At 38.9% G+C, this 10,439-nt stretch overlaps 1 protein-coding gene across 1 annotated transcript in view; it reads right to left on the bottom strand.

The window, feature by feature from the left end:
• MTERF3 (mitochondrial transcription termination factor 3) overlaps positions 1–10,436 on the bottom strand; it is a gene marked incomplete at its 5' end in the record, with an annotated part of 13,635 nt that extends 3,199 nt beyond the window's left edge. The window contains 5 exons of the mRNA XM_005422928.1: positions 2,213–2,284; positions 3,468–3,615; positions 6,574–6,763; positions 7,753–7,905; positions 10,298–10,436. Of these exons, the coding sequence (XP_005422985.1) occupies positions 2,213–2,284; positions 3,468–3,615; positions 6,574–6,763; positions 7,753–7,905; positions 10,298–10,436 (702 nt within the window). The remainder of the gene's footprint in view (positions 1–2,212; positions 2,285–3,467; positions 3,616–6,573; positions 6,764–7,752; positions 7,906–10,297) is intronic.
• Positions 10,437–10,439: the final 3 nt, after the last annotated feature.

Here is a 10,439-nt window from a genome sequence, read left to right on the forward strand (position 1 = left end):
GAGATGTGCAGAGCACATAGTGTGTTCGATTTATTCTACAGTTCAATAAAGTCTAAAGTAAGATGTCTTTTTCAGAGACTGACTTGACTTCAATTATCATTTCCCAAAAGGAAAACAAAACACATTTTTTCAATAAAATCATGAGCACTCCTCCCAAAGTGCAGAATGGCAAGCAATTCATTGAGTTGTTGAGAAAGAATTCAGCATACAAGAGTGTCTGTTAACTCAGTCATTTCTCTATCCTCCAGTGACACTTACAAGCAGCTTGTTTTCAGTCCTGAAGTGGGTGTGCTTGCCAGCTAACACAACCAGACTTTCATATCAAACTAAGGTACTTCAATTGGCAAGAAGATGTTTTTGTTTGCCCAGTTTGATGTGCCAAGACTGCAGCTTTTTTCCAGAACTGCTTGTCAAATATGAAGGGGAGGGCTTAGAATCTGGGTTTTGAATTTACCTTAGGACTTCCAAATCCTTACAGGGAACTGTTTCTAGAGGCAACTATAATCGGATCTTTCAACTCCTTATTTCAGCTTTTCTGTTTTATAAATATTTGTGCACCATACAAAATACCAATCAACTGAGACAGCATTCAAGTATGGAAATAGGTGTTTGCACATGAGTAGTATCTTCCATGGACCTGAGCTGGCAGGGGTAACTTCCTGCATCAAGATACACAGCTGGAGTTAAGACCCCATGTTAAATCACTGCAGAGATAAAGCTGGGCCAACTGTAGAGGCAATTGTGGCAAGAATCTTGAGCTTTTATCTTCTACTCTGTGACATGGAACAGCTCCCTCAACATGATCAGTGAGCTCAAGTGTAATTTGCTTTGACTGCACTCAGTCTGACAGCAAACATGTTTAATATTCAATAACTCTCTAGGCCACACATGCTAATATCCTTATTGCGTAAGCCTCAGCAATAGTCAACAAAGTATGTATTATTCCCACAATAGGCAGTGGTAATGAAAGCTTTGACAGGTTTTACCCTGTCAATGAATCTCTAATTGTGCTTGATTAAACCCTCAGAGGATGGACTAAGCAATCCTTCAGCACATTTCGTCCATGACTGGTATCTTACAACAACCAAGATCAGCTACTGTACTTGTTTCTAAATAACAGTCCATGCAGAATGAGAGATACAACCTCATCACTTCTGAACTGTTGGTATGTGATGTCACTTTCCAAGTACTGTCCTCCCACTACCACTTTAGGACATACAGGTCTGAACACAGATTCTGAATCCAACCCCCTGAAAAGCTTGAGCTTTTAAGAATTAGTAGATTCCAACAGTGGGGACCTAAAAATCCTTCCTTTCTTTCCCTTTCTCACACATTTTAAAAATAGAGGTGCTATGCTGTATTTCTTGGTGGATAAACAAGATAGTCACATAGAACTAAAGACCTCAAAAACACATTCATTATAATAATGGCTCCCTAGCCTGTGGAAACAATGTGTGTTTAAAAGAAAGCACTATTAATTAGAACAGTCTGCTACTTTCCAGTTTCCTCCCTTACCACACACACATTTCAGATTGCAAGACTTCTAGAGTTTAATAGTTTCAGAACAGTGAGTCTGTCTGAAAATTATACATTTTGATTTATAGTTATTTGCTATAGAATAATGGAATTTCACAAATTGTTACACTACATCATGCTGTTTGGCCTTGATGGCCTTACAGCACAGTAATTAAAGCAATACACTTACATTTTCAAAAGGGAAAGGAATCCCCATGGGTTTGAAGTTATTTACCCAACAGTTGTTAATAACGACCATCTGCTATCAGACAATAGGTGTCAAATGCACATTTTGGCAGGCTAGTTACCTGCCAGGAGAAAAATAATCAACTGCACATTTCTTGCTCCTAAATACTCATGGACAATCCCAAGTTAGCAAAAAACCATAATAATTAAGGGGAGGAAAAAAAAGACTGAGTATTTTTCTACTCATTAAAAAATGGGTAACCATTTATGTCATCATATAGCAACTTTTGGCAGGAAGGCAATGCATCAGAGTAGAAGAGAGAACAAGGTAATGCTCCATGCATTGAGTAAGAATGCATGCTATAGAGGAAAATACATGGTTTAATAGTTACTTTATTTCACCACCAAAACTATTTAATTAAATTCTTTCTGTACACAATCCCCTACAAGAATTATATCTCCTGACAACTCTTCAACTATATACACTTTTAATATCTATTCATAAGCTCACCTGAAGATTTTCTTTTACAGGCTCTAGTTTGCCAGTCAGTAGCCTTGGAAGACGAACTACCAGATCCTTTGTCTACAATCAGAAAAAACACATAAATTAATGAATTTTATGGAAGGCTTCAAAAGAAAGATCCTATATAAACTTTTTTTTTAAATTTCATTTTGTATTTCATTATATCTCTACGCCAAAGATGAATTTGCGTGAAATTTGTATGTTAAGACGCAAAACATTACTCAAATATGTTCTTGTAGAAAACAAAAAATAATACAATTGTAAAGCTGATAGGAAGAGGGAGTAAAAGCATGCATCAAAAGTATGCTCAAGTGCCCAATTTCTCTTAGCCCTCACGTTGTTTCTTCCCATCTTTTTTAAAAAAGTAAACAACACACTACCCAATGGAAGCTATAAAAGGGTTTTTTAGTGGCAGTGGAGCTAAATTCTGAATCTGGTTAGTGTAACAGCACTACAAGAAATACTCCACATACCCTGAAGTGTCTGATTACTTGTAGTCCACCCTGAGTACAAGGTGATGGCTAAACCTTTTTCCGAGAAGATGTCTCACCTCAAATATGGAAAGGCCAGCAACAGGGCACTGTAGCAGCTCTGACTGTTCAGCTAACAGAAGAACCCAAAATTCCACTCGGAATTTGGTATTCATTGCAATCCCCACCTACTGCAGGACACAACTAACACTGCCCACTTACTCCAGGCAAGTCCAGCTACTACCTGCCCTGAAGATTCAAAGCAAGGTGCTGAATACCCACTAAGCATGTAATATGGTATGCACCCATGAGCAAACACAGAAGTCACTCTTGGTGAGCTGAGCATATGATTTGGCATTTATCTTGATAAGATACTCACAAATTAGACTATTTTCAAAATTCTTTAAGTACGTTGAAGTATCCTGAAGAGATGAAGAGCACCAAATACTTTTCCAGAAGTTAAAAGAGCTGCTTGTGTTTCAGTAATTAATTCAGTCCTCTGACCCACCTCAAATAACAGAACTGGACATACACATGCTTATTTGATAATAACCTGTAGCAGGTCGCCTTCAGAAAATGTACTTCAGGTCCTCTGAATGTCAGGTGTCCATATCACTTCCATAGACAGTTAAAACCATGTTACCTATAACCCTCTAGTGACATTACTGATGTTAACACAATATTTGTTGATAATCTCCAAACACTTTGGAGAATTCATATTGCAAGGCCTTACAACTGTCACTAACAAAATACCTGAACACTTCAGTCTTTACCTTTTTTACACTGAGACCAAGTTCATTTTTGAAGAAACCCAATCTGTTATCCAATCTTTCCACTGAAAACAACAGCAAATACGGAGCTCTTGAGACCATCTGAGCAATTTCTGACTTACCAAATTTTTTTGATTTTAGGTAAGCCACTCTAGAAAGAGAACAAAAACAAAATAAAATCCAGTGATGAAAATTATATTGCCTCCATTTATTCAGTGATCACTTAAATTCCTCAGTGATATCTTATAAATGGACAGATGTTCTAGCATTAACATACAACCCTGCCAAAAATAATTAAGGTGAAATCTGCAGTTATCGTAAAAGCAAAATACCCTCCCTTCCAATTAATTAGAAGTAAAATAAACCTCAGAGCAGAATGTCAATACTGAAGACAGATTTTAATTCCTTCCAGCTGCACTTAAGCAGATAACTATGTTAACCTACAGTTAACTACCAGTCTGTCTCCTAGACTGCAAACACATTAATAGGGTATGGACAAGAAGATATATACAGCCTTTTGCTATTTTAATGAATTCCATTTCTACTGCTGAAAGAACAAAGTCCTATACCTCATACACTCCTGTTTTGCCAATAGCATTGGAGTAGAAATATCATACAAGGATGCTGTGTGTAGAGATATTGTCGAAAAAGACATTTCTACATCAGCTGAAGTTGTGTCTGCCAAACATCTGGTTGTCAGAAAGCAAGAGGAGTTGACTAAAGTTTTGATATTTAACAGAGCTTGCTTTCCTTCCTTCTTTCCAAGTCAAAACTTTTTCCAAACTTTGATTTCAGTGAAAGTGAAATCCTATTTCAAGTCCCACTTGCAGTATACTGAAGATTACCACAGCTCCCAGAAAAAAATGCTTGAAGAGGAGAAATACAGCACACCAAGTAAAGAGACACAATTAATCCACATACTACCATGTACTAAACAACTAAACTACAATTTGGAGAGGCTTCCTCTGGTTATAGATGAGAGTAGTTGCAAGATGAGAAGTATTTGCAGTCAGATCAACTTAGAGCATACAATAATTGCCTTATCTGGTAGTAATTAAGATAATAAATGGGTTGCAGAATATTCTGCAGAAGCATATATTCAGCAAAAAATGGGCTATCTGTTAAGCCATGTCTTGTGGAGAGAAAAAAAATAAAATTACCTTCCAGTCACTCAACTTCCCTCTTTCCACAAATCCTCAGAAATTAAGTTATCAAAGCCAAAAACTCCCAGATGGAAGATATAAAAACAAGCTCTAGAGGACAATTTCCTAACTGAGCAGGCACCCCAACACAGAAGGTAGCACCCTAGGCTCCAGACAATGACAATGGAACTGGCACAGCTTCCAGGCATCCCAGAAACAGCTAAATGAGCTGATTAAAAATCAAACCTTTTGGCTGTCCTGATTCCCTTTCTTTTCTGTTAACAAGTCATTAAGATTCACACTTGAAGCGTTTCTTCCTGGAAAGGCAAGAAACTTAAAAGAGGGATGGAAGATTGTAGTAACCTGACTGTAGAAACTGGAATATTAAAGGAACACAACTATCCAACCTGGCCAAAGCTTGAGATACATCTGTGAGTGCTGGCACCAAGGTCAGCCCTCGTTCCACTACAGGGCTCAGCAGTTCCATGTAGCATGTTAACAGTTTTAAGTCATCATTAACACCAGCATAAAACAAAGCATCTGGTGCAGCTGCAGTACAGACACTGATTTGCAACTGTCAAAATTGTTAGGAATTATGGAATGTTTTGACTTTTACAGTGTTTATCTGAAGTCAAATGCCAAACCTATTGAAATTTTGTTTTGTTTCCTGGCAACATGGGATCCATAGCAATAAAACATTCCAGAGTGATGTAACCAATACCACGTCCATCTGCACCGAACTGTTTATGCAAAGGTGATACTCAGCTTTCAAAAGACAGCTATTTGAGACACACTCACTTCACAGCCTTCACAGCATACTTACTTACTTTAAAGCTTGCAGGAAATCATTCACCAGTGTCAAACTTACAGAAGAATCATACTGCAGAAAATTAAGAAGAAATTGGATTGCTCTGTTTAGCCCCTTCTTACTAATCAGCCAGTGCCACAGGAGTGTCGCTGGAAATAAAATCTGACTTAATGGAAGAGTTAGGATATTTATCACAAAAAAAAAATCCCAAACCTCTTTTCAGAAGAGCATTCAGAAGAGCAGTATGGTCTGATACCTAAATTCAAAACTACTTCTGGAAAAATGACATAGGGTATTTTTTTGGATATTGTTTCTGAAAGGCCATTTATTGAACACAAGATTAAAAGAACAGAGGAGAAAGAAGTTAGGTCTATGTTATACAAGAGTCTACTCGTGTGCCTGTTTCTAAATACTGGCACTTTCAGATTTCTGTTTCTGTTTCAGACAGAAATTCTACTACATGCAAGAGCCAAGATGACAGACTTTTTCTCTGGAGTACTGGGAAGTTTTGAGTTCATTAAACATGCACATAGGTACACACATGAGTTGTTCTGGAAAAAAACTATTGAATTAAGAATAATATTATAAATTAAAGTTCATTTTAAGGACTGAAGAACAGTTTAGGGCCATACAAGTATGAACAAACGCACACACACAAATTAGTTCATCATAGTGTTGTGCCGAGTTTCAGTTGGACAACAGAAAAAAAAGTCACCAAAACCTCCTGCTGCTATTAGATGTCAACACGGAAGAAATCTGGTCTGCTTCTTTGTTGCTGAATTCATGAGGTTTCAAATTGTGACTGAAGAGTTTAATATTGTTCTACAAATTTATGTAAAGCCTCAGGGATGTCATTTTGGAAAGAAAGCTGACACAAGTAATGCAAGTGGCCTAAGATGGCAAGCTGCTTCCTCTGTGGCAGAGAGACAGAGACAGGCAGTAAAATTTGTTAATAGGCAGTTTTCAGGTGGATGAAGGTGTTGACTTATGATACCATCACACATTAGTGCCAACAGATGGGGAGGCACAAGAATATGCAACCAGGGTAAGAAAGGAGGCAGCAGGCAGCACAGGTTTCTTCAGACAAGGTTAAACCAATTGGGAAACCAGATCTTCAAGCCAAGGGGCTTAACACCCTGCTACTACTTGAAAGGCTTACCTGGTTTCTAAATCTTCCAGATCTTCACCAAGGATGTATGGATTTTTGGTCAGGAATGGTCCTAGTTGATTGTCTTCTACACCCACATCCTTAAGAAACAGAAGTATTTTTTTTACATCTTTTTCAAAGTCCAAGGTCAGTAAGAGCTGACCTGCCTTTTGACGTTTCTCCACTTGGGATAAGTCAACTCCTACAACAAACAAAATTAAAAGTTGTTTTAATTAAACACAGACTCTGCTTTCTCTAAGTGTTTCCCAAAGGCATGCTGGAATTTATAGACTACTCAATTTTTTGCACTGATTTTGCATACTTTAATTACTCAACACAGCAAGGCTATACCTTGTATATTGTGGAAAGACTCCAGATAAAATAAGCAGTCATTTTAGAAGCTTTTGCTGAGTTTATTTTTTGAAGAAAGACCTTTGCAGTGAAACCTGCATGTGCCACATTTAGAGACCTGCTCTTGTTGCACAGAAGTATGTGCGCATGGAATTTCCAAATCTGTTATAAAAGGGAAGATGACATTTTTGCAGTGAAGTGACTTTGTATACTGACTCACACATGACAATTTCTTACTACATGGGGACAGATATCCCCTCTCAAATATTAATTTCTCCAACCTCTTCCAACCTCTTTCTAGTCTTCCTTGCATGTCTGGGCAACAAGGTGGTGAGAAAGCTTGAACTTGGGCATCTCTGTAGTCCAAGTGTTTTTTGTTGACAAGGAAAGTTCTTGTCAATCCCTTCTCTCTTGCCTCTCCAGTGTGCTGTGCCTCACTCCTAATGTTATGCATAGCAACCATTCTCTTTCCTTCCTTCCAAGGATGAAGAGCTGCAGCTTGTTTTGCAGCAACTTAAAGCATTTTAACCAGCCCAAAAGAAGAAAGACCAATTAAATTACAGAGTGATCCCCACCTCCTGAAGCTGTGGGAGATACCTCCTTCTAACACAGCACTGAGGGACTAACACCAGCCAGCTCTGTTTCCCAGTAGTATGGCATTGCTAGTGACACACTCCCCTCTTTTTGTCAATTTACCCTGAATAACATTCTGCAGCTTTTTACCATTGGTCACTGCTCCCATTTTCAAATTTACAAGGTAACCAGTAAGAGCAAAGCACAAATTACAGGATCTGCAAAGCTCCTGCCATAGGCAGAGCACACAAACAAAATCACACGTACCTAGGTGGACAAGTTTGGCAAGGGTTTCTGAGTGATCAACATAATCTCGGAGCGTGGTAGACTGAATGGGAAGAAGTGGTTCTGCAATGATCTGTACAGCTTCTTCCTCAGAAATCACTTCCAAAGCAGATGAAGGTGGGATGTCATCCCAGGCTGAGAAACAAATACAGAAAACCCAAATGCATTTTGTGAAAGACAAAGCTGCTCCCACCAAATGCTATACACATCTCTTAAAATCCTGTCCAAAATGCAGGAACACTGTGCCATGTGATAAACAGCCAGCCTATTATTTGAAAACATAAAAACATAGACTCTACTCCCAGTTTTTGCCTCGGTTCCATCTACTGGTCACTGCCCATCAACTTTTACTCATACGGCCAAATCTGAGAGCAGTACCTAGCAAGCCTGCCTTCAGTCTGCTGCCTAGACACTGCAGACAGGAGATCAAATCACCCTCTGGAAAAGGATTGTCTTTCATGTCTTCACAAATGCATTCTTGCCTGATCACAGCCAGATAGAAGGCTACTGCCAAGATTATTTTTCATAACCTGACCAGCCCACTACTTTGTGGCTCTCCTGAATATGATGCCTGAAATGCAGCTGTTTTAACTTTCAATGTATTTCACAGCCAACTCCAGCCAAGCTATTATGTCTTATCCATTACAGAAAGGCAGCTGACTGCCACTATCTCAAACAGCAAAAGGAATAACTTCCTACTCACTAAGGTTTCAAAGGGAACATCATTAGGCTTGTTTTCCCCTAAGTGTTCCAAGTCACAGAACTCAATGTCTTCAAAAAACAAATTCTCCAAATAGATCTATTTTTCCACAGATAGGAACTCACAGCAGCAAGATTAAGATTGCTGTTTGCAGGCTAGCTGCTAGCATCCACATCAATCATCAGCTTGATTACTGATCAGATGCCCTGATTATAAACTCTTTGGGAAGGGGATTTTCAGTGCTCTATACCTTTGTATAATGGCTTCTGAAAGACCAGGGCAACACTCTTACAAGTCAAGAAACAAAGGCACACCAGAATCCTACTACAAATAATTCCAAAGTAATTAGGATGTGCCTAATGCTTCAGGAAGAGTTGCACAGACTAGCTTGATAGCTGTTGAAGGTCTTGTCTTTTTCTCATAGCCTCAGAAACAAAAGCACAGTAAAATGTTTTCAGCAACATTTACACATGGAACAGGAACTCTCTAGGAATCTATAGGAATATCAAGTGGCTTTTTTCAACTTGTTGAGGACGGAACCAATATACAATTAAGTCCATTCCACATGCATGCATGTCTTTTATTGCCACTTTAAGGTCCTTACACTTCCTATTGGGAATCATACTTCGAGTTACCAAAACCCCCCAAAATTATCAATTATGTTATGTGATAATACAGATTGACAACTGGGCAAAATGCCACACACACACACATTCTCCAGTCAGCTGCTGGTAGATAAAAATCTAGCAAGTGGATAACTGCATCACAGGTGCAGCCACATACCAGCTGGCTGACCCATCACTTTGGTGCAGCACTGTTTCAGAACCAGCTACACACACATAGATCTCTGATGCAGGTCTGAGCCACCCCAAAAAATAAGCTCTGTATAATCCAGGCTGGCTGGGCTCAAAGCAGAATCTGAACATACAAAGCTGCTCAGTAATTCAGAGCAAGTTTCCTCAGCATACCCAAAGTAATGTGAAAGGATGGAAACATTATAATTTTTTTAGACGTAAAAGTAGGGGTAAAAAGTGAGTAAATTTCCTCAGGGCAACAACACCAAGGCGCCACTGCATTTATCTCCTTTGGTGTCCTTTCCTCAGAAGACAGTTGGGTGAGCATTTCTCGTCAGAGCAGCGCTTAAGGAGGCTTCACACCACTGCCTCCTGTTGGTCCTCCCTGATTCCTCAAACCGCGGAGTGTGAGCTGCTTCAGGCGTGCTATCTCCCAGGCTCACTCAAAATAAAAAAAAAACCCAACAAAACAAAACAAAAAAACAACCAAACAAAAAAACCCCAAAACAAAAAACCAAACCAAACAAAAAAAAGCTAAACCAAACAAAAAACAAAACAAAAAAAGCAAAAAAAAACCCCAAACCGAAACAAACAAAAATTCCAAAACAAACCAAACAAACAAACAAAAAAAAACCAAAAAAAAAAACCAAAAAAAAATTTAAAAAAACACCAAAACCAAACGCCCAAAAAAACCCAACTCAAAACCCTTTAGTTTGTACCACCACATCTGTGAGGGAAAGGCAAACATATGCAGGTAGGGTTATGAAAACTCCTTCAAACAGCAGCTCCAGACCTACATTTCTACCCAAAACATTATACCTTTATCTCACTTTAAAGGTATTCTTTGCATGCTACATCGACCATTACTATCTGAATTAACTATGGAGCTAATCAGAAGTGAAAGTCAGGAACCACAGATACATATTTGAGGCAAACAGGGCAAAAAAGGAGAACCCAGTTGGGGTTGAAGCACAGCATACTGAAAACATCAATTGAGGATTCGGGAGAAATTATATCCCTTAAAGCCTCTTACCTTCATCCAGTATTTTTGCATTCAGGTCAGGTAATATTTCTGGTTTTGCTTGTTCCTGTTGCACTGAAGGCAGGTTACTTTGGGGAGAGGAGAAGGCTGCATCCTTTGCGCTGTCGGGCGGGGAACAGCTCCCTGCGGACAG

This window comes from Geospiza fortis, unplaced genomic scaffold (genome assembly GCF_000277835.1).
Source record: "Geospiza fortis unplaced genomic scaffold, GeoFor_1.0 scaffold7, whole genome shotgun sequence".
NCBI classification, from domain to species: domain Eukaryota; kingdom Metazoa; phylum Chordata; class Aves; order Passeriformes; family Thraupidae; genus Geospiza; species Geospiza fortis.